This window comes from Mustela putorius, unplaced genomic scaffold (genome assembly GCF_011764305.1).
Source record: "Mustela putorius furo isolate JIRA1106 unplaced genomic scaffold, ASM1176430v1.1 tig00003845_pilon_pilon_pilon, whole genome shotgun sequence".
Classification (NCBI taxonomy): Eukaryota; Metazoa; Chordata; class Mammalia; order Carnivora; family Mustelidae; genus Mustela; species Mustela putorius.
The window spans coordinates 36,453,255-36,478,966 of NW_025421998.1; the positions used below are offsets into that span (position 1 = coordinate 36,453,255).

Genomic DNA, 25,712 nt, shown 5'->3' on the forward strand with positions numbered 1-25,712 from the left:
TAGGAATGTTATGTTTCCCTAACATATCAACCATTGGACTACATTCCAAATGTGCAGAGTTTAGAGGGAGAAATGAGAATGTTTCTCTGGAATGTGATATATTTATATCAAAGGTAGCTTACATCTGGCCTGGTGCCTCATGACCTCAAATTTCAGTTTTCAGTGAAGATTTTCACTTTCTTATTTTCTTCATAGGTTTTTCCTGCCTATTGTATGTCTGCTTTTCAGACTAGCATTTAACTTGCTCTAGTCATAGGACTGTAAATTTTCGTTTCTTGGGTGTTTTTATTTCTAAATGTTAATTTCTAAATCCCCAAGGTCTCTTTATCTTCCTACGAGGGAGATTTTTTGATTACTTTTTTCAGGGCAACTTCTCTTTAGAGCTTTTTGGGGAGCTGCAGTAGTGCTACCCCAGAGAAGTTTTTCTGTGTCATTCACAGTTATCTGAGGATGTTATGTGAATCAGGAAAAACTGGAAAGGGTTTCTTCCAGTTTCTCTAAGAAAACATGACATACTGGGCCCAGGTGCAATGGAAGAAGTATTTTATACTTTCAGAGTCAATGTGGGGTTTCCTCTGGAAAAAGCAGTCAGGGCTGTAGGGGCAATGCTGTCTCCTGTGAATGACTGCTTGGATTAGGACTTTATCTATGTTCTAATCACTTCCACACAGACCACCAGGGTTGGTTACAGGTGAAAACTGCGATGAAACCATCCAGAAAAACTAGGAAATGGGGAGGAGTGGTGAGTAAAAATGTAGAGAAAAAAATCCTTGTGGGAGAGAGGTAGGTTAATCACAACTAAAAGCCAAAACAAAAAGGATTCCGATCTTCTGGCTGATTTTGTTGGAGTCTGTTAAGTTTCTGGAAATCACATTTTGTTCTTCTGTGAATGTTCCAGAAGATCTGGCCAACAGATATATGTATGTCAACAAGGCACCAGCTGGTTCTGTGTCTCTGGCTTGTTTTGTCTCTTGTATCTACGTGATGTGTAGATCATTCTGTCTTGTATGGGCATAAACTTTTGGGACATGAAGGCTTCATCTCCATGATCTTCCTTGAATTATTTGGAACTGGAGTGAATGCCACTGTGAATTTTGGGCAAACATTTTGTTTGTCTACCAGGGAGGATGGATTAAATGAGACTGACATTGAGTAAGGTTGGTAATTTCCCCAGCTCTCTTCTATTGAAGTGAGAGGGTTATTTTGATACATGGAGAACTCAAAAGGAATATTGCTTAACTTTTCCTCTCCATCCCTTCATATATCTCACAAGGTTGAAAATGCCCTTTAATCTACTCCTTTAGAAAAAATATTTATTTATTTTAGAAAGGGAAGTGGCAGACTCTGTGTTGAGTGTGAAGCCCTACGTGGAACTTGATCCCACACACTGAGATCATGACTGGAGCCAAAACCAAGAGTTGAATGCTCAACCAACTTGTGCAACCAAAGTGCCCCTAATCTACTCTTTGATATTAAATTCTAAAAGGGATAACTATGGTTTACTTACAGGAATCTGAGTTCCTGAAAGCATTTTAAAATGCAACCCTGCAAATATGTCCAGGTCAAATGTAAATAATGAAAGTATCTATAGTCATTATCTTCCTATCGGGGTGATTTTCTGAAATATTAGGATGCATCAAAATCACTGGCAGAGCCTGTTAAAACACAGGTTCTTGGGCTCCAGCAGAAGAGATCATGATTTAGAAGGTCTAACATGGGACCTGAGATTCTACACTTCTAGGGAGCATGTGGGCATCCTGATGCTGTTGGTCCATGGGCCACTCTGAATGGGTTTAGATTATAGAAGGAAATTCTTCAGTATCTGATTCCTGTTTTGGTTACTCACGGGCCCTCCAGTGCTTATAATGCTAATTATCTGTGTTTCAGTAGAAGCACAATGCAGTGGGGCAAGTCCCGACTTAGATGCACATTTATACTAAAACCTCATGAGGAGGGATCACAGTACTTTTTGTCAAGATGGCAGGGCAGTTGATAAATGAAGGAGCAAAAGGCACTCATATAAACTCAAAAACTGTCTTTAAAGCTAGCTGAATGAAGGAGAAAAATCCCCCAGTCAGAAAGTCAGCATTAAATAACTTTGTAAGGAAGTACTGTAGTCTTTCTCCAGAGGAATTTAAGAATGTAACATTTGCAATTAAATGTGAGTCTGTCAGGCAGTCCTGGGCTGATTTCTGATAAAGCGTCAGAGAAAATGAGCTTGAGTCTATGGAACGGTTGGGATTCCGTGTGTTTAGGGGGAAAGAAGGCACGGGAGATAAAAGTCCCAACTAAGATAAGAATGTTGGAAGATGACCTACAGATTGGCAAAGCAAGCACTCTGGAAGTGTTCAGAAAACAAAGCCACAGGAAACAGAACAGCAGGATGCACCCATGTTGGGGGAAAAAAAAAAAAAACCACAACTTGTTAAGAATGCAACAGGGGAATACAAATTAACAGCTTGCCACGCTCAAGGGTGTTTCTCTATATGGTATAATGAGGATATTATGTCATTCTTCACTAGAGGTTCTCAAGCCATGACTGACTGAATTTTATTTTCTCAGACCTCGCTGATTTCCGATTTACTAACTTCTGAGTATTCTCTGTATTCTGTTTTTCCACTTAGTCCCTTTTAGATTGAAGCAGTTTTATTTCATCTTATTTATTTATTTATTTATTTATTTATTTTTACAAATGCTCTTAAGTTTCCAAATTTATGCTGTGTCATGCAGAAATGAAACTAGGTGCCCCGGGAGAAAATGACAGTGCTTAAGGCCTACCAACCATGATAACAACTATCATATAAATAACAATAGCTAACATTTGAGAGTTGTTCTGTGCCAGAATGCTCTGAAGATTTTTAGGTGTATCCGTTCATTTAACCCTCGCTAACGACTCTGTGAGGAAGGTGCGATTATCATCGGCACTTTACACGTTAGAAAAGTGAGGTTAAGGACATTGCTTAACGGCGCAGAATAATCTGTACATTAGGTTTAAGAGCTAAGGATTTGAGATCCTGTAAGACCAGTAAGATCAATGCTACAGTACTGGGAGCAATCCCTCTATGTACAAACTGACTGGGCTCCTTAGCCTTCTAGCAATGAACCAACAGAATGTACCACTGCTGGAGGGTACAAAATTCTTTCTATCTCAACTATAAGCTTTTTGAGAGTGAAAACAAATCTGTAAGAAATTCATAATAGCTTAGCTGCAAATGTTGACATGAAGCCTCACTACCTAAACCATCTCACAAGGCACCATTTGTCATCACTGATTTCCTATGAAGAGGAACCACCCAGATTGGCCCGATGAGAGAAAATACAGGTTGGTTGATGTTTTATAGCCATTTTTAGCAATATGTTCTTCAAATCCATATAGGAAAGTGGTCTCTTATAAATAACACATTTTAAAGGAAATAAAGAAATCCTCCATACTTCTCTGCACCATATGAACTTGGATAAAATACCACTTACTGGTTTCGATATCTAAATGAAATAGCATAAATGACCAGAGTAGGATATTTCCTTACCACCATTCTCCTGCATTGTCCCTCAAATCCAACATACTTTTTCATTCCCAGTCTAATTTCTTCCATAGGCTACTAAGGTGAATAATTTCAATATATTTTTACCTGCAGTGATCTCTCTCATCTCAAAAACTGCTGTCCCTGTCACCTCTCTCACACTGAGATGCCCTCCCTGGTACCAGCCTCCTCTGGACTGGGTATGAGGAGTCCTGTTTCCAACCTGGGTTTCATCTGTCTCTGGTGTCTCAGTTCTGGGCATCCATTCCAAACTGAGCTTCCTACAACTAGGATGAAGTTCTGACATAGTCTGGTGGCTCAACTGTCCCAAACAAATTAGAATTAGAAGAAATTGTTTTTCACAATTTAGGACTCATTTGACTTTACTTATGTAAGAGGCTACAGAAAATGTGACTGGATGATTTTGACTTTTGAAGTGCAAAGTGCCCAGTTTCCCAGTAAAATCTAATCTCCCTGTATTGTCCCTTTTAGACCTGGAGAAAAAGTGCAGAGAGACATTTCTTTCTAGAAAATGACAAATATGCTGCCAGCTTCCTTTAGATGCAGTAAGAACAATGCTTTTAATTCTGCCTCCTGACTCTCTACATGAAGATCATCAAATAAGCAGATAGAACAAGAAAATGAAATTTTAGATATTATGGAAATGAAATGCTCAAATGACACAAATGACAATGGGCAATTTTCACATCACTCAATAAACTGAGGCTCTATTCAGCCCTTATTTATGCCATGAGTTATTTTGAGTTTAACTTTTTAAAAAAGAATGTCAAGGAATGAAATTCTCACCCTTGGTTTTACAGCAGAGAATCTGCCTAACTTAAAAAAATTTCAAGGAATGAATCTAACTACTTAGATGGGTAAGGGGGCACAAACCCAAGGGGATTCCCTACTGAGGAGTGAGAACATTGTTTTCTTTTGCCCCCCAAAAATAAACTCTTATAGAAGTAGTACAACAGCATTTGGGAGGATGCAGCCTCCTTTCACAAGAAATAACTTTCTTTTTAATATATTCCCTTGGGCACTGGGAAGGAAAATCTTTTTGCCTCTTAACTGCTGATTCAGTGACCTGAGAATTGGGTCAAAATGAAAAAAAAATAATCCACAACTCTGCTTTCAGTTTGCTTAAGAGAAAAAGTATCTTTAAATAATATATATATATATATATATATATATATATATATATATATGACACATACCTGAATCATAGGTAAATGGAATGCTGATAAAAATGCCTTAATTTATGGCTTCAGTTATATATTTTTTGTTAGTTATCATTTCAATTGATATGTATAATTTGACAATGTCCAATAATTTCCCTTTTTCAAAAATTTCTTGTGGGTTTGGTTTTTGGTTTTTTGTCTTTTGTTGTTGTTGTTGTTTTTGGTGGGAGCCTTTTCTTGGGTTTTTCTTTAATATCTCCACTCTTCTTGGCTATGGAGAACCTTAATCTAAGTTTCCTGGAATGTCACTTTTTCAAGAAAAATATATTTTAAATAATTTAATTAAAGTACATTTTAAATATACAATTTTGCATGTGACTTAGTAATATATTGATGACCTGATTCTCAGTGTTGAGACGTTATTTTGTCTGGCTCTTTAGAGATGGAGAACTTTACCCTTAGGAAAGATGGGGCTTTCCTACTTAAACTTTTCCTACTTCTTCTTTATCCCCTATAAATTTAATTATATTACAACAGGGAAATTTCTCCTTTCTTGATGCCTGGATTTATGGTTTCAACTGGAGTTCACTTTCAGAGTCTGCTGGATGGGAAGCAATACTTAATAAATTGGGCCTCTATGAACCCATTTATAACAGAATATCTATTTTCAAGTGGAGCTATAACACAGATTTTAAGACCTTTGTCTCTCTTGGAAATAAACAGTTCAAGGTTGAGTATCATATAAGACATCCTACTCAAGGGTTCTTTCTTGCCCTTTGTTGAACTTTGTTTGCTTAGACAGAGCAGCCCTGAGTTGTTTGCATATGAGAAAAGATTTAGCAAGATCCCACTGGAAAACAATGACTGTTGCAAATAGAAAACATACTAAACACAAATGACATCGTTTTGGGGGGCCAAGTGCATTATGCTTCACAACTTGCAAACATGAATTAATTTTTGTCATTGTAGCCATTTCTTTTTAGCCAACACTATTTGTATGTATTTGGTAAACAGGGCAAATTTCCAAATTTTGTCTTATGGAATAAAAAGACTTTTGGAAATGTTAAAGGGGGCACAGGGTGTTCACACATTATGACTGTTTCCTGTTTCCCACTGTCAGTGGCTTATTATTGGTAGCTTATTTTCATTTTGTCAGCCCTCAGAGGAGACGAGGCTTCTCTTTCAGGCACACAGACTTTTTGCTCCTTTGTTTTCCATTAAAAAAAAATTACAAACACTTGGAAATAGGTAAACAAAGGGCTGAATCCCTCATGTATGGTTATGAGACATAGGAAACTGTTTCCACATGAGGTGTGGTCCATTTCTAGGGATTATCATAAATAGCGATGTTCCCCAAATGCTATGAAATTCAGTTTAGCTTAAAGACTAAAATTTGAATTTGGGGCACCCAATAAACACTTGATTGATTGGATTAAATTCTACCTTTCAAGATTTTACAATTTTGTTTCCTAGGAAGTTTGTTCTTGGATAGCTTAAGTCATAATTCTGTTAGGTTAACAATATATTGATTGGCAGAACCAGGTGTTAGCCATGCCATAAAGATAAGCTTCTTTCCTTTTTTTCAAACTTAGGTCACTGAGAGTCCCTAATGTGTGCAACAGAGCCAACCTCACTCTTCTATAAGAAAGCTTACTCTTAATTTCTCTGTCTCCTCTATGCTCACACTTCTCTTCTCCCAGGAGATCAGCTGCCTTGTAGTTGAACTGGGTCCCTAGACATCTGCTTACAGGCTTTATTATAGGTTTCCAAGTAATAGAGAAGCTGCAAGGCAAAGTCAGGTTGACCTGGTGGTGGCTAGCAGGCAGGTGTGCATGGTGACTGGCCAAGTATACAGGCACGTCTGCCCCTAAAGTATCCTATGAAAGTGAAAACATCCAGTGATAAACTCATGAGCTGTTAAGAGCAATGAGTAAACTAATAGATGAGTTAGGGAAGCCAAGTGCAGAGACCAAGGGCGTTAGTTACAGGGCAAGAGTTAGCAATCACTTGTGAGCAATCACTTGCAATATTGTGCCCTTGGGAATTTTTAAAAGCTTTATGCTTCTTTTGGGACTCCAAGACAAGTTCTTGGAAGTAAGCAGGGCAGTTTTTATTTTTCTTGTTGATGGATAAGGTTAAATGGCTTCTGTAATTCAATAGTGAATCTGAAAGAATCCTGAATTTAGACTATTTAGGGAAGATAGTATGTTTAGTATGGTCTTACAATGGATGAAAAGCCCCTTCACCCTACAAGCCTCTAGAGAGTGGGCTGTGGAATGATACAGGAGATGGGTAGGAGACCCCCACAAAAGTGATGGGAGAAAGCCTTCTCAAGAATTTACAATACTTCATAATGTGACCACTGAGCACTGCATTGATTCTTTAATGACTCAGTGCCATTTCCTGGCCTCCTCCATACAGATAGTAACTTTTTCAGGATTTCCACACTTAATGGGGTATGGGAAACCAAAACTTTGAATCTTTTTTGCTGAGAAATGCTTAGTTAATTGCTTCTACATCTTAATAGGAGTTAGCGTCCCTAATTAAATATATGTATTCAATTATGGACAATTACCACTTTGGAATGGCTCAGCCCATTTCTTTCTTTCTTTCTTTCTTTCTTTCTTTCTTTCTTTCTTTCTTTCTTTTTTAACTTTTTAAAAAATTTAAATACAATTAACATATAATGTATTAATGACTTCAGGGGTAGAGGTCAGTGATTCATCAGTCTTATAGAATACCCAGTGCTCATTACATCACGTGCCCTCCTTAATGTTCTTCACCCACTTACCCTACCCCCCACCCCCTCCCTTCCAGCAACCTTCAGTTTGTTTCCTATGATTAAGAGTCTCTTATGGTTTGTCTCCTTCTCCGATTTTGTCTTGTTTTATTTTTTCCTCTCTTCCTCTATGATCCTGTTTTGTTTCTTAAATTCCATATATGAGTGAGATCATATGGTAATTGTCTTTATCTGATTGACTTATTTCACTTAGCTTAATACTCTCTAGTTCCAACCACTTTGTTGGAACTTTTTTTTTTTTTTTTTGGATTGAGGCTATTTCTTTAAGAACAATTCTTCCTAAGGAAATAAATCAAGAGCACAATGTGGTATATAAAAGAGAGGATGGGCTTCTGAGTGAGACATGTCTGGGTTTGAGTCCCATCTCTAAAAAACCACAGGACAGAGGACCCGTCCCTTCACTGAATCTCAGTGTACTCAGTTAATAACGGGAATAATATCCATCCTTTGCTGGAGTCTTGGGAAGACTAGATGAAATGAAATTATTTTTATTGAAATCAGTTGACATTAAAAAAGAAAACTCATTGGGGCACCTGGGTGGCACAGTCGGTTAGGCCTCTGCCTTCAGCTCAGGTCATGATCTCAGGGTCCTGGGATCGAGCCCAGCATCAGGCTCTCTGCTCAGCAGGGAGCCTGCTTCCCGCTCTCTCTCTGCCTGCCTCTCTGCCTATTTATGATCTCTCTCTCTTTGTCAAATAAATAAATAAAATCTTAAAAAAAAACATAAAAAAGAAAACTCATGAAGATAAACCCATTGGATCACATTTTGCAGGTAAGCTAAGAAAAGATGCCATGGTTTTAAAATATGGACCATAATATCCTTCTAAATACATTCACACTGCAAAAATGATTAGCAGTGTGGATTTGTTAGAAGCCAAATTAAGCTGCTTTCCCATGCCATGCCACTGTCACGCAGGATGCATGCTCTGGGCAGATTTCACGCATTTTTGTCTTTGGGTTGGCGGAGCTGTCAAACGCCAGTTTTGAAAGATGAGGCTATCTACAGATGCTTGCATAACACAGTTAAGCAGAGAAACAAAAATGAAAATATCCCTTGGTCATTCACTGGGTGCTAGATAGCTTCTGTTTGTGCTTTTAGATGCACTCTTCACCCTGCTCCCACCGCCCTGGGCCCAGAGAAACCCATCTGTACATCTCTACCAGGGCATCCTTGTCCTCTGGTTTATGACTGAGCTCAGTCAATGGGGATCAACAGCAGAGATTGGGAGAAGACAGTGACTAAGCTCAGGGTATTTAAAACCTTTTCAAGCCATACAGACATAAAATATGACAGTATTTATATGGCTTATCAGGTAGATACATAGCTACTTATAGCTCAGTTGGCTGGCACAAGCCCAGCCCAGTGCCAGGACACGAAGGGGATTCCTATATAGGCTTACCTGTAACTGATTAGTGACACACTGAGGCATTGCCTTAGTACACCTCGTATTACCTATATTCATAAAATGTGCTCAGTAAACTTCCCATAGATGTGAATACATTTTTTGTTAGTAGTAAAAAGTCTTGATTTGTTGTACAATTCTTACTTGGTTATGACTGAATTATTCCCAACTCTTTACTACTGCATATAGCAATTAGTTCCAATAACTGGATAGAAATGATACACCATGCTTTTTGCAAAACTCAACTGTAAAAGTCAGTATGATCACACCTGTAGCTCTCTAAGTCAGACAAATAGCATCACATTCACTATTTACAGGGACTAGGTCCTTAAGAATAAATCACGAATGAATCATGCAATGCTTACAGGATCCCTTCTCACAAGCTCTCCATTGGGTACGACTTCAACCAGGTGGATGATGATAATCATGGAATTCAGAATGTAAGTCAGAAACATATTCTTGTGCAGAGTCACCCTTTGACAGCCAAGGCTCCTGGAAGAAAATGTAACAGAAAGCATTATCTAGTGCCAAAATGTTGAAGTACCTGGAAAAAAAGTTTTGGTAATATTTGTAATATTTCCTTTAACAATAGGTGAGAGTTCTGTAGAAATAAGTGAGGCTGGTCCCAGCTTAAAGGCTCATCACCACTTTTCTGCCTGATTTTTAAAAACAGTTTCCAGTCACGGAAGTTCCTAGTTTTCAGCCCTCAGCATGACTTCATACAATAACTCAAAGAGTGAGTGATAAAATCACTTTTAATTATAGCAAATGTCATGAAATTAATTAAGAGAAGGACTCTTACAAGAGAAGCCATTAGGGTTGGGAGGGTGCTTCTGATGAAAAGTCAAATATTCATTGATGTAACCAGGCAGAAATCGTGTGGCAAATGGGATAACAGAGCATGAAGTCAGAACCAAGGCTGCCCTTGACAAAGTACTGAATTTGTGTCCTTGACCGATTCCAGACTTTATTAAATCTCCATCATTCTTCTCTTTTGCCATTTCTTCTATCATTTTCTTATTTCTCATATTCCAACTAGAATCAATTCTGTGGTTCTCCCTTTCCACATCCTCCTGATGGTGGAGCTCAGACACAGTCAGAGAATTCTAAATAGGCTCAAATTTGATCTCATTAGAAGGCATATTGTGGTTTCCCTCTGAGGAAACCCATCCAAGTTCTGCCGATTATTGGCATAGCCATTTCCCACCTTTTGGGTACTAAACAATTTGTTTGATTTTTCATTCCTCTCTCCTCCACTTCATAAGCTTGTACATATGTATTTGTGTGAATGAGCACATAAATAAACATTAGTTTGAATATCCTATTTTACTTTTCGATGCAAATAGAGAGAACCCTGTAGGATGGCTATAACAAAATTGGAATGATTATCCTTGATGAACAAAAATCTTGCATTTACCATAATTGATCCTGTCAAAAAATGTTTAACATAATATGAAAATTCAAAACATTCAGTTAATGATGCCAATGATAGATCACAGTAACTATTTCTAAAAAAATTTTTCATGGAAGGAAATTAGGATTCTAGGAATTTTGAAAAGGGAATTCTGGGGAAAGATGAAATATGAGAATGGTCTGGGTTTATTTACAATGCTTTCCTAAATTTCAAATCAAAAGAAAATGTAATTATCTGTAGTAAAAAGTATATTTAAGTAATGAGATCATCTGTTAGGGCATTTTTTGATTATTGTAGCTACATCTTCCAACTTTCAGGAAGCATAGCCATTAGTAAATAGTAAATACAGAATATTTTAAAATTTTCAACTTGTTGATCAGGGATAGAATGCAGAACTTAATATTCAGGAAGGGTTTAGAGAAGAACTTACACACACACACACACATCCATGTACTACTTTATCTGGCAGCAGAAAGCTCTGTTAAACAAACCAAATCTAATTGGTTTTATAATAGTATTATAAAAGTAGGTTGCAAACTTAAGGCTTTAAAAAGAAAAAATTATTTATGCAAAACATCATACCCATTTATCCTGCATAAACTCTTCATTATTGAGACTGCTACATTAAACCTGTGACCTGCCATTTTTCATAGAGTCATAATAGCATTTTATAATTCTTCTCACTGGGGGGCAATTATCTGTGGTCTCATTATTGGATTCAGCCTGGCTTAAATCAACAGCAGTTGACATGATCCAGAACTAAAGAGTATAGATGGATGCATCAAAGAACGTCGCTATTCTCATGACTGTTTTTCTTTTGACCAGGTAGAGTTCAATAATCTGCCAATGTACGACATCAGTGTAAAGGACTGGTTAATACTCAAAACTCAAAAATCAAAATCAGAAATATACTTCCTTCGCTTCTAGCTTATTACTCCATCGCCCTCTTGTCCCTGCTTTATTATTTTTTGTTCTTAACACCACCTCCTGACATATCATCTATCTGTTTGTTTGCCTCTTATTTTCTCTGTTTCTGTCACCAGAGTGGGGGTGCTAAAGGAATTCATTCTGTCCACCTAGAAGAGGGTCTGATATCCTACAGGGTTTGATACTCATGTTTTTAAATTAAAAATCTTTACATAAGAGCTGTTTGCTTCTTCATGCTGTGACCAGTAAACAGCTTTCTAGTACCTCAAAGAATTACTTAAATGCTAGATTGTCTCATATCTTATACTTTGTATCATACTGAACACTTGCCAAGTTCTTGTTGTAGGTATTAACTAACTAATATTGAACATTATGCTGTTGTTCAACAGTAGCAAAAACCTCTCTCTAGTGCAGTATTATGTACATAATGAGAAAATGATCTGGTTTAAAGCTGGATAAACTGTTAGGTTCCAAAGGAAGAATATGACTAGTATAGAATATGAGTTTCTGTGTCTTAAAGTTTCAATATAATTTCTGCTTATTGAGTTTAAAAAATTTTATTACACTTACTTGATGACATTTACACTCAGCCTTTTGAAGCAAGTTAGAGGTACTTTAAGTTTATTAAAATTCATTCAGTAATCCAACACATATTACTGTGTACCCATTTGATAATCCAACACACACTACTGTATGATTCAGACCTTCTGGTAGATACTAGGGATATATGGGTGAACAAAACAGACAGCTTCTGTCTACGGGGACCTTATATACTACATAATTATTTATTTACTCTTATTAGGATAACTGTTCTGAAGGAGAGGCACAGGATGCTAAAGAGGTTAACTGAACTTAACATAAGGAATTAGGTGTTCAATTGTTTTCAATGCGAATATTTTGTTGCTTGAATGAACATGATCTGTCAGATCTGAAATGTCTTAAGTAGAAAAAGCACAAAACTGATATTAGCTATTCTTCATGCCTCTTTTTTTTTTTTTTTTAAGATTTTATTTATTTGACAGAAAGATCACAAGTAGGCAGAGAGGCAGGCAGAGAGAGGAAGGGAAGCAGGCTCCCTGCTGAGCAGAAAGCCTGATGTGGGGCTCGATCCCAGGACCCTGAGATCATGACCTGAGCCAGAGGCAGAGGCTTAATCCACTGAGCCACCCAGAGGCCCCTATACTTCATGCCTCTTGATGAAAATAGGTATTTATTTAGATAGACCAAACATTCCTTGCTTTTTGAATGGCAGGGAACCCCAAGTACTATAGATTCTTTAATAGCAGGATGATAAGACAACATCTACTTCTGTCTTGGCCCAACCAAAGTGTCATTCAGATGTGAGGAAGCGATAATGATTTACTTAGATATGACTCTCAAGATGCCATATTTTAAGGCTCAAACTTAATGTTATTTTCATGGTTTTAGTTTACTTGGTGTAAATCTTCCACAGTGAAAAATGTTTCAAGTAATTGGGACATTAGATATGCATGTGTGTGATTTGGGGGAGCTTGTAGTTGTATAAGAAGGCATTTAATATTTGCCTTAAGTTTTGCAGATTGTGTAAACCAGTTTGATATCACAGGATAAGGAACAGCAGTGTTCAGTTCTCTGTAAGACTGTAATGATAATCATATGCAAAATAAATAAGGAAAGAAGTCAGTCATAAACCAAGTAAAAGCTGTTTTGAGTTTACTGGTACATGTGAAAATATGCATTGCAATACCTGCTGTGATTGATACAAGCAGTTGTAGCTTTCTGTGTAACTCAAAGTTTTCTTTACCTGGCTATCCTATCTTGTTCACAATGGACAAGACAAGTGAGGGGATGGGAGGGAATATGGAATGGATTGCATTAAAACTCCTAGAAAAATTCGAAACCCAGTGTCTTATACATCTTTCCTCTCTGACAAGAGACTTTATACTTTTTGATTTAACACAGAATCTTTTTCCTTACGGAACTCCTTTTCAATCATTATTCTTGTCTCTTTTCCTATTACTGCTGTTCTATGAGGGAAGAGTTTGCCAAGACATGAGCAACAGTTATCTTTTAGGTCCTGTCATGTCAAGGGTGGGTTGGGAGAAAGGATGCCGGCTGTCTTTGGTGCCATTGATTGAGTGGTGTTTCTGGAGCACTAGGAAGGCAACCAGAGATGTATAATAGTGGCTACTCTACAAGTACAAGATAAAGTGTTAACTCTTCATCCACTTTGTAGATGTGACAGAGAGTAACAGTGCATACTGAGTGTGTAGCGTGGAATCAGTATTGCTTCTGGAGGTCCCTGTGGAAGCCCTTTTTTTGTATTGATACGGCCAAGGTAATGTAACATAGACAATGCAGAGCAATAAAGACACCCCCTGTCTTCCAACATAGATCTCTATCCACTTTCAGGCAAGAGTAATTAATATTCAAAATTCAACAATCAGTAAGGCATGAGTATCAAACAGTCAAAATGGATGTTAATGAATGTTTGATTGTGGTGATTTTTTTGAGAGAAAACAGTGAGATGTTTTAGTAATTTAGGATAATTCCACAGAAATGTCAATTGGTAAATTCCAAGTGGAACTGATGGGGTAAGTGAATTTTATTGCAAACTTGCTTAAAACGGTCAGGGAACAAACACAGATAAATGGCCACTTATGGGACTTTCTCAAGACCGTCTTCCCTAAGGGGATCTTCATCTTAACTCTCTTGTTGACATTTACTATGGCATCTAGTAGTGAGGGAGTCTTGCTGAATAAATTTGATGTTTCTATTTAATCCCTCTCCATACTGTTGCTCCTAACTATTTTTCCTGCAAAGAAAATGAGTATATATATGAGTAATCTCCCAGATTTTTAGCAGCAAAGTAATGGCAGTTCCACAGCCTCCTGTATATTTAGTAACTGTAAATTCCTCTGCAGGCTTTCTTAGCCTGCTGGTTTGAGGGGGACACCTGCAGGGTTATTCCTTTTTATAGACCCTATAAGGCACATTTTATGAGTTGAGAGTGAGATTTCAGTGGGATGATTATGAATGGGGCATTAGGTCTCAAAAGTGGAGCTGGGTGTAACTTCTCATTTTGGTTTCATGAAAGTTTTATGAAATTGATTAGATTTTGCAGAATAACTCAAGCCTGGGAATGCAGAATTAAGCAAGGGAGTGATGATTATATTTTTGCTCAGGTTTCACACAGATGATGCCACTTAAGCACATAAATCATAAAAGCTTCCATTGTAATGTGCAGTAAAGACGTTAAGGCTGATGTTGAGAATCTGAAAACAATTCTGGGGAAATGTTGCTAATTAAAAGATAAAATCCAGTGATAGATCAGAATTACCTTTTATTTTTTGCTTTTAATATTTATGAAATGCAAATATACAGAAAAAATCTGAACATTCAGAAATATACTTTAATTTTTTTCATACTTTAATTTTTTTTTTTTAAGATTTTATTTATTTATTTGACAGACAGAGATCACAAGTAGGCAGAGAGGCAGGCAGAGAGAGAGAGAAGGAAGCAGGTTCCCTGCTGAGCAGAGAGCCCGATGTGGGACTCGATCCCAGGACCCTGAGATCATGACCTGAGCCGAAGGCAGCGGCTTAACCCACTGAGCCACCCAGGCGCCCTCATACTTTAATTTGAAGAAAACAGATGCCCTTCAGATTTTTAATTTGGGTAGGTTTAAGATAAAATTAAGAACAAGTATTAAAATCAGATGTGACTGCTTTTCGATCTTAATATTGGTATCTCAGCATGTATGTTTTTCATATCCTATCTGTCTCTGGTTGTGTGTACTCTGGAGAACAAGCTATTTCAGTTTCTGTCTTCCCATTACCGTATTCAGATTATAAATCAATAAGACTTGATTTTCCTCCTAAGATTTAACTTGCTGTTTGGTAGGCTTCTGGAATTGAGAGACAGTAGGACAAAATTAGGTGCTTTCTAGACACTCTGCCCCCAGATTCTCTCAGGGGTTTGATCAGACTAATTCTGTTCTGGGTCTAACTGAACCAGTTGAGAAATACTTTACTTACGTGCTGTACTTTTAAACACACATCTTCCATGAAGATAGAAATTCGTATTAATATAGAAATGAGTGCTGAAGGAATATTCTTATTTTCTTTGCTGATTTGGCTCTCACGTTTCACTTATTTAAGTGACTTATTTAAGTGACTGTAGAAATAAGGAACTAAGAAATATCCCATTGACACTTTATTATCTTTAAACTCCTGAATACATGTATTAGTTGCACCATTACCAATTTTGGGGCTGTTTCTTTCAATTTTTTTCCTTTCAATTTTTTTATGGTTATATTAAAAATTTTAAAGGATAGAATTTTAGTGACAGACTTTTTAATCAAAGTTATATGGGAGCCATGATGATATATTTATTCACCATGGTCAAGTGCAGTTGAAAAATGGATAGAAATTCCAAGATTAATCATGCTATGTGTTTACTCTGATATATATATATTTAAAGATTTTATTTGTTTTACTTGGCAGATAGAGATCACAAGTAGGCAGAGAGGCAGGCAGAGAGAGAGGAGGAAGCAGGCTCCCTGACGGGCAGCGAGCCCGATGCGGGGCTCCATCCCAGGATCCCGGGATCATTACCTGAGCCAAAGGCAGAGGCTTTAATCCACTGAGCCACCCAGGTGCCCTACTCTGATATATTTTGATCATTATAAGTGAAAATACTCTTCTAGTCTAATTCTAATAATTAGTCCCTTCTGTCTTGCTGCTTTGTTTATATCTTTCTCCAGTTAAACCACATATGGAAGGAGCTCATTCTCTGTTTATTTAAATTATTATTTATTTACTATTACTTAATTATTATTATTCAGTTAACAAAAAATTGCTACTCAGTTACATTGCTTGGTCAGAGTAAGAACTTTGACTATGTAAGATATAGACCTAATGTGACAGTGGTATAAGATGAAGGCAAAGATTAAAAAGGGTCAAGGGAAAAATAATAATAGTAGTTATGTTCAGATGTGCTTACAGGTGTTCCCCCCCAGCTTAATTTTCTTTAGTAGTAGCATGATAATATTTTGACAAAAATCAAATTAAGATTCTGTTATACTATGTATGAATCACTGTATATTTACTTACATTATATATCTCACCTCTTTAAAGTGTGGAGGATTATTTGTAGTCTGATCCTATGAAGGAGCTTTTCTTGACCCTTTGTATAATTCCACACAACTAAAGAACATATTAGTTGAAGGAGACAGCCCAGTAGTTTAGACATTATTCAGAGTTCTCATGAAAGAGTAATATAGTGCCTCCTGCCTTTGATTTACAGAAATCACACCAAATATAGGACATGTCTAGGGCTGAATTGAACACACATTACCATCTCACACGTATGATGCAGTCATTCCTGAAAAACAGATTCAATGCTTCCAATTCTCCTTTATTACAAAATCAATACTTATATCAACTTAATCATTTTGTCATAGATTCTGCAATCAAGTGCCTAGACATGGCTTTGAAATAGAAACCTCCCTGGGATTTTACTCCTCAGAGTGTTAGAAGATAACTGGTTGATGATGCTCGGCTTGCAAGGGCAAAATATTGACACTTAACTCTTCTTCCAGAATCTGCTTGGTCCCAGCTGAGTGAGTCAGGACCAGAAGGGAGCCTTACCTTCCTTCTATGGCTAAACACCATTCTGAGCTCACTAGCTACACTTCTCTTCTGGCCAAATCCACCTGTGACAAGCTCACAATTAGACACGGTGCATTTGAGCCTCTGGCCATGGTCTCCATATTTTAGGAAGAGGGTGAAAGAAGGAAGAGCAGCCTCTCCTGAGTAGTTCTGCAATCTTAGCCATGGTAAGTGGAGCCTTTCACATGTTAACCCAATGTACCTACGGGCTCACAGGACTATTTCATTTGGGGAGGAAGTCATATTACCTTTGAAAATTATATGAATCCATCTTATTTTCCTCAGAGATAGGGTTAAAAAACCTGTTTTAAGTAATTCCACTTTCCTTACTACTCCATGATTCCCAGTGTTGCATTTCTCTTGTGGTTTGCAGAAGACGACCCTTATCCTAACTCGTACAGTTTACCATTTATTTCAGTACCTTAAAGAAGAAAATAAAAAGCAGATGCTATAAGGGTACTTACTTGAAAAACACGAAAATCCCCAGCGAAATCACCAAGGTGAAAATCGACAAAGAATGGCCCACAATAGCCAAGTAGTACAGAACGTATGCATTCTGGAACAACAATAACAAAACAGTTATAAAAATGAACAGGCAAATAAATGATAATAGAGGAGGGAAAATAGTTTCTATCTTTAATACCAGTGTAAATCAACAATTGTTCTCATCCTTTTAAAAATCCACTAAAATTACAACAAATGTTTCAGAGAATTATATTGAATCATAATATTTGGGGTTAACAGGTTAAAATTTTACAAGATTATCAGTTATATTAGAATATGCATGATGTGGTGGGAAGAACATCAGACTGGATTCATTAGCACTGTTCTTTACTCAGAGTACTAATCATTAAGTCTTTGTGTGATTCTCATAAGTCAGTCACTTCGTCCCTCTGGATCTCGGTAGGCCTCATCTCTAAAATAGTTTGGTCAAAACTAAATGATTTTTAAAACAATTATCTGCTGTGTATAAGAAACATCATTAACTACTGGGATACAGAAATTCTGAACATAAAAGGACAGGAAAAGATGATCTATGCAAACACTAACCACAAGAAAACTGGTATTATATCATAGAGGTCCAGATGTTAAGTCAGGAAGACAGAACAATTTTTAATTTCTATTAACTTAATAATATAAACTTAAACCACATAAAGCATAAAGCAAAAAGTGACACCATGCTCAATAGAATGTTTCTGAACATATGATACAAATGCAGTGTAGATAAGTTGGATCATTTCTATGCAGTTTTTTTAATTCCTGGGAGAAATGTGGCATTTAGGTATAGATCATTATGCTTCAACATTTGATTCTTGTGAATTTCCTTGTGAAGAGCCTGATATGGAAGCACTGATTCTGCTAAAAAGCTCTCAAAGCACGCAGTCTTTTGTTTGTTGATATGCATTTTTGCTGGACAGAAACAAATATTGCCTTTCTAGGCTTTAGAATTTCAAAATGAACTAATCAACTTCTCCTGAATGGTGGCTGTTGTACCTCTTGATGGGGCATTTACATATTATTATTTGCCAATTTCATTGATAACTACCCTCCTAATGGCACCATTTTTATCCTTGCAGAAATGATGACAAAGTTGGAATCGTTGGTTTATAGCCAGAGCTGATAAAGACTTCAAAATAGCGTACACTCCCCTTCTTAGAAAGTATTTAGGAGTCTCTGCACGAAAAGAAATACTCAGCTCCTGTCTTTTCTCCCACCAGTTTATTTTCTGGCTACTTTCCTGACTTCACCAACTAGATAAAACTAGAAGTGGCACTTTTTAAGAGTTCCTTCTTTTAAACAGTTCACGATATAGAATCCTCTTACCATTTAAAATACTGTTTTTAATTTGGATATATAGCCGTGCGCCTAACCTCTGTCACTATTTTATTTTTATCTCTGTATATTTTATTTTTAAGAAAACTTTATATAACAATAGGTCTCCACTGTAGCACCAGGAGGCTGCTCATGGCGTAGCCTGTGTGGTTAAATACTGACTGACTGTTTCCCCCAGCACCTTGGGGAGAGGAGGCTGACTGTGGGCTTGGTGAGGTTTTTTTTTTATGTTGTTGTTGTTGTTGTTTTCCGATTTCTCATGCATTTGGAGAGTACGTATCTGGGTTTTTCCCATTGGCTTAAATGTTTCTGAGCTGAGACGATATTATGAATATTTAACAGGGGGTAAGACATAAATACTAACAAATCAGAATAGACAAAACTGCCACACCTGTATCAACAGGTAGCTGAGAAGTCTCATTCTAAGTGTTCCTTCAAAGCCTGATAGGAAAACTATAATGGGCATCCTCAGGCAGGGAACTGGGGGCAACTGTCACTTGGGGAAAAAATTTGTGATTTTCGCACTCTTCTGGTAGAAGACCTAAGATCTTAGATCTTAGAGAGTCCTTGGAAATGCTGCCTAACATCTGGCCTCGTGAGAAATCCCATCATCTCTTCCATGGACAATATTTCCCTCATTATAAATGGCCTGATTCTCTTGGAACTCTTCGACACTGAGTTCCAACCAAGAAGTAAAATGTCATTTTCTCTAATGCTACTTCAGAAAGTCCCTAGAACTCACAGGCCATGATATAATTTTCTTCTAGAGAACTGGTTGGCTTCTTGGTAGCAGGTATTTTAGTTATGCATACATTTCTATGTAAAAATAATGACATTCTCACCCAATACCCAAACTGGAAATGAAACCCACCTTCAGTTTCTCAGGAGTGAAAGCGTTACACATAGTATAGTTGGACCAGGTTCGATTGTTCTCAGGATGCTTATACCACTCCCCATTCTCATCACAGTATTTTGTAACCTTTTCTGTTAATGAGACATAACAGTTATTACATTGCGATCTCAAAACACCAAGAAGGAAAAATAAGGCTTACAAGCCATTCCACAGCATTAATCCCTTTATAGAACTTGAATGTGAATATAGGTCAAAGGAGACTACCATGAATCATGCATTTTACAAGATGTTTTAGTACGTGTTGTCTCGTTTTATCTTCAGCAAAGCCAAGTAAGGCAGAGGTTGCTATCTCCACTTTACAAACAGGAAACAGAGTGAGAGAGGTTATAGAGTCTGAAGTCACCAGAGAGTGGGTCAGCTGGGATCTAATCTCAGGCCCATCGCATTCAGAAGTGCTATCTCTACTGTACCTTATATTTTTTAACAAACCCTACCTTTTTGATTTTAGATAGGAACTATGTGAGACTGGCAAGACCATACTTTTCTTCATTTATATGCTTAATGTAAATTTGTTAGAAAGTTACATAGAAGAATTTTAAATTGTGAATTTGCTGAGACAGTCATCAGACAAAAACTATTTAAAGAATCACAATTGGACCCCAACAATATTTCAGAAAGGGTTAGGACTAATCAACATAGAAAAACTGATAGTGACAACAGGTCCATGGTTTTGCTAATGCTATTTGTCAGTGATGACCATTCCAAGCTTATTTGCAATTTTAAAAAAGTGGCTTGTAATGAAGCATTTTATCTTTATTGTATTGTCAGAAAGTAGCTTACTATTTTATCAAAAGGAAATAAATTCTGACAAAGCTATTTAGCTACAAAAGGCAAATTCTATGGAAGAGGGTGGGATGTTCCCCCTGAAAAAGTTTGTTCCAATCATGGACAAGACTGTAGGAGATATTAATTTGTTCTGATGTCACCAAAGTCTAGGTCTAGGCATTTCCTGGTTCTACCCATTGCAGCTGTAAGAACTTGTCCTTCTCCACCTGGCAAATCTTTAAGTATTTGATGAAAGGATATGTCTACTCTAACTTCCTTTTCCAAACCAAACATCCCCATTTACTCACAATACACAGTTTGGTGTTCCTTCACTGCCTGGAGCCGTTCGGCATGTGCTCGATATTGGTATTTCCCTCTGAAATACTCTGTTTGGACTGCCCCATGAAGAGGACAGCTTGCTGGGGCGCCTGGGTGGCTCAGTGGGTTAAGCCACTGCCTTCAGCTCAGGTCATGATCTCAAGGTCCTGGGATCGAGCCCCACATCGGGCTCTCTGCTCAGTGGGGAGCCTGCTTCTCCCTCTCTCTCTGTCTGCCTCTCTGCCTGCTTGTGATCTCTGTCAAATAAATAAAATCTTAAAAAAAAAAAAAAAAAAGAGGACAACATGCTCAGAATTTCACTCCAGGGAGGGAGCTTTTTACAGATTCTCAGGCCCAATCCCCAGAGATTCAAATTTGCTTATCTGAAGAGGTAACCAGGCATCAGCATTTAAAAAAAAACTCAACAATTCCGAAGGGTATCAAGGTTGAGAATCATGGTCCTAAACTGTATATTGACCTTCTTGCCTCTTTGCCATTAACGTTGATTGAGTGTTTGACATTAAAGGCAGCGCCCTAAGCATATCCTTGTTAAATGCGCTTTTTACATTCTAGCATATTCCTACAGGCTACCAGCCTCTTTTGAATTTCAGTGCTGTTATTCACTCTATCACAACCTGTCTTTTACCAAACACTTCATCTTAAAATGAAATCTCTGTCATTTCATTAAACTGTTTTTGTTTATTATTAAAATATAGCCTTGGGTCAATGGTAAAATCCTAATGAAATTAAGTGTGTTGGATATACATATTTTTAATTTTTCTTTTGAAGTAGATCGCCCCCCACCCCCACTTGAGAGGGTTCTTTCTAAAAACCAGGCTGATAAGATGGATCTATGCCTGGAAATCCATGTTTTGCTGACCAAAAGCTTGCCTTTTAGTCAATAATTATAGCCACTTTGGCAAGAGCCCATTGCTGCTCTGTAACGGCCTTGTAGCCTCTATTACAGAAAAGCTCTTTATGCCAATCATGTTATCTCTAATATAGTTGTCAAGTCCAGATGAATGAAGCATCATTTATTGGGAAGAGTCAGTAAAAGCCAGAAAGATGATCATCAAACAGCTTTGAGTTGGAGTTTACAGGAAAGTAGTGCTGAGGAGGGCAGGGCACTCAGCCCTTCCTCTTTGCACAATGAAAATTTTCAGAAGTGGCTGGCTTGAATTGGTCTTTAAAGTAGTCCCCTGTAATCTCATTTTCATTATCTCTGTCTTACTCGGGTAGAATTTAAGATCTCATCCTTGCTGGAAGCGCCAAAGCATTTCTTAAACACTGACACAGGGAGAGATGAATTTCTCTGCTCTAATCTGGATTCTGGAAACTTTCTTGCCTAGATTTTACCATTTGACGATTGTTTTCTATCTTAACTGAAATTCTCACTTTTGTAACCTCTTGTCATTCATACTCAGTGAGCAAAGGAACACAGATGGATGGACTGGTTGACCATGAAAGGTGGTAGAAACTCTGACCAAGCAACTTGTGGAAAAATCTGAAAGTCAGGGTTGTTTTCTCCAAGTCTCTTACACGTGAAACAAACTTTAAAATGCTATTTCTAGTTCAGACCAGATAATTCAGTGAAGATCTTCTTATCAGGACCTTCCCTTCTACTGACTGAATGTTCCTGTTCCTCTTCCATGGAACCACTTCCAAAAGGATACTGAAGGAAGGAGGAAAATGAGCACCGTGAAGTGTGGAGGGCTCACTGTGTTCTTTTATATCACATCTTGTGAGAAGAGGTCTGGAGCTTGAAGTGGAATGACCCGCTCCCCTGGGGCCCCGCCAGCCAGTTCATCCTGTGGGGCAGCTTAAACACACTCTGCAGCCTCAGGCTCGCTCTACTCTCCCCAGCAAACCTCGCCTGTTAACTGGGGCTTAACTGTGCCTGTAGCTTCCATTCATCATGGGGGTCTCTTTTATAACTAAGATACATACTCCCTTTTCAGTCTCTTAATCTCGGTTAATGCTTCAATGGGACAGATTTTCTATCTAGTTTCTCGGAACAAAGTTTTTCTGGCCCCAACACCGCTAGTCCCTGAAGCTAGCTGGCTACTGCTTTTTACCTCTCTGGGACCCGCCTTCCTCCATTGTCTGTATCACTCTCATCTGATGCCGCTGGTACAGCTACTCAGTGTACTGGCTGAACTTTCCAGGCATCTGCCTCTTTCTTTATTTTTCTTTATTTTATTTTATTTTCTTAACACACTTTCATCTTGACTGCATGTTTCATCACAAGCAGAACTTTAAGAGATCTTCATGTCCAGGTTATACTCCAAACTAATTAATTCAGAATGTCTGGGGTGGTACCAGGCATCAGGATTTTGATAAGTTTTCAAGGTTCTTAGCCAAGTCGAGAATCACTCACCACCAGCCCCTATCCAAATCCATTCCCGGTCCTTCATGTGTCTACTCTCTGGCCTGAGGCTGTAAGACAAACTCAGATACCTCTTTCCACATTCTTTGCGTTGCTCCTGACCACTAACCACTGAGCATCATGGATTCCAGACATCGAATCTATCTGGATAGCTGACGTTTCTGAGATACGTCGCATCAGCCCCTCTAGCTTCTTCCTTACTCCACTTGGTAGATGGTACCCCTAGACTCTCATCCTCTCCATGTATCCTGATTCAATTTCCAATTATACCAGTGTGGCTAGATGAAGGCCTGAAGGAAAAACATGTCTTCCCTAGGAAATTAACATTTTTTTTTTAAGTATTCTAAGTGCTTTTAATCTGCATGAGTGAGTGTGCATGGGGAATTAGCAATACTGTTTCTCAAATGCTTTTCCAAGGCTGTTGTACTGACTTGTAAAGAGAGGGTTAGGTAAGAGCTCAGGAGACTTGGTTCGCTTGCAATTTTGTATCAAATATTGTGTGAGTATATACATTTAGATAATACACATGAAATTGTTTTGAAAAGTAAAAAATGATACTCAATGAGAAGTATTCCATGTTACTTTTATAACTAAAATGAATTTGGTGTCACTTATTTATTTAACACACATTTGTTGACCGCTCACGTTGTGCAGGGCCTGGAGGGGGATGTTAGTATGATCCATTCATTTTATCATTAGTTTTATTTACCAAACATATATTAATAATCTACTGTTGGAAAAGAAATCTAGCAAGTGTCTAGAGTTACTATCTTCTGATTTCTTTTCCTTTACATATGACAGTTTTATATAACTTCCAGTGTTACATAAAATTTCCATTGTGTGTACTCTACCAGTCTCATATACAGAAAGTCTAGATCAAGTATTTGCATAAGTCATCAAACGTGCGACAGCTGAAAACTGAAAAACAACCACCTTTAAATAAAACCTCAAGAGTTAAAAAATTAATTTAAAATTAAGTATTTGAAATACATAAAAATCTAACTTTCATTTAGAATTGGAGACCCATGTGCACATTGGACCAGTAACATGACCTAAAAAATAAGGAGAGCTTGAAATACTTGTACAACTGGGTGATATTTCACATGAAGAAAGGCTTCAGAAAGTGCTGAAACACATAGAGTATGATTTGATAGGTATCCTTTACATCTGATTTTCTTTTCAGAACCATGAAAATTCTAAAGGATTTATAGCAAAATATGAAATAAAAAGAAATATTTTACCTGTTGGATCAAAGTCTGGAAAGTAATCTGGGCAGTACTGATGGGACAATACTCCAGCCGGTGTATCATCCCAACACAGCCATCCATCCCAGGTACGGTTGCAATACGGACCTGATGATTCAGAAAGAAATTAATATTGACGTTGGAAAAAGTTGCAGAATCATCAACAGGACTTAACAGTGTTCGATAGGATCTAGCCATTTAATAGTTATTCTGGAGCTCTCTGTGTGCATATAGAAATATTAGAAAGAACAGCAGCAGCAACAAAATAAAGATATTAACTTTACCAACTCTTAATCAAATTTACATTTTTATAGGTTTTCTCCATTTGCTCTTCAAAAGACATGCATGTCATCTGTATGGAATCTTTCCTCCAAAATCTTTCCTTTAAAATATCTTCAGAGGGGTGCCTGGGTGGCTCAGTGGGCTAAAGCCTCTGCCTTGGGCTCAGGGTCCTGGGATCAAACCCTGCATCAGAATCTCTGCTCAGCGGGGAGCCTGCTTCCATTCCTCTCTCTGCCTGCCTCTCTGCCTGCTTGTGGTCTCTGTCTGTCAAATAAATGAATAAAATCTTTTTTTAAAAAAAGAAAATATCTTCAGAAATGCTGCAAAGAAATCTTGCGAAAGTATATGCAATATCACCCCTGGATAAGAGGCTTAATTTGAAAAAATTCTATGGCTTTAGAACATACAGATCTTCCTAAACATTAACTTAAAATTGGTTGCCTTGGATGGCTCTATTCTTAATTTTTTAAAAGATCTATTTATTTCCTTGAGAGAGAGAGCAAGAGAGTACACACAAGAGCAGGGGAGGAGCAGAGGGAGAAGGCAAGAGAAAATCCTCAGACTCCCCGCTAAGTACAGAGCCTGACTCAGGGCTTAATCCCACAACCCTGAGATCATGACCTGAGCAGAAATCTGGAGTCAGATGCTTAACAGACTGAGCTGCCCAGGCATCCCTTGGATAATTCTATTCTTAATCCAAGGGTTTAAAATTCAATTGTTCAAAATTCCTATTGGAGTTGCATTTGTTAGACAGTTAACAGATTACGTATAAAACTAGTCTTATTATTTTAGAATCACACTTTATTAGTGACTAAAGCAATGCTCAGTTTGAGCAGTTTATGTATTTATCAGCTTTGGCTCCAAGTAGTTTCTCACTCCTTTCAAAATTTAATCTACCCTAACACGTGAAGATTTGCCTCTATAAAGCTATCCAAAAGATTAAGACTCAGCCTTGGAAGTCAGTTCTTAGAGAGAAAAAGAGAGAGAGAAAGGAAGGAAGGAAAGAAGGAAGGAAGGAAGGAAGGACGGACAAGAAAGAAAGAGAGGGAGACAGATGGCGATGGTGGGAGGGAG

The 25,712-nt window shown here is 37.7% G+C and overlaps 1 protein-coding gene across 1 annotated transcript in view; it reads right to left on the minus strand.

Annotated features, from left to right (window-relative positions):
* The window catches only part of CALCR (calcitonin receptor), a 60,583-nt gene that overhangs the window by 26,815 nt on the left and 8,056 nt on the right, over positions 1-25,712 (minus strand). The window contains exons 3-6 of the mRNA XM_013047850.2: positions 24,354-24,464; positions 19,602-19,714; positions 17,362-17,453; positions 9,271-9,397 (exon numbers count right to left, since the gene is read on the minus strand). Coding sequence (XP_012903304.2) covers positions 9,271-9,397; positions 17,362-17,453; positions 19,602-19,714; positions 24,354-24,464 — 443 coding nt within the window. The remainder of the gene's footprint in view (positions 1-9,270; positions 9,398-17,361; positions 17,454-19,601; positions 19,715-24,353; positions 24,465-25,712) is intronic.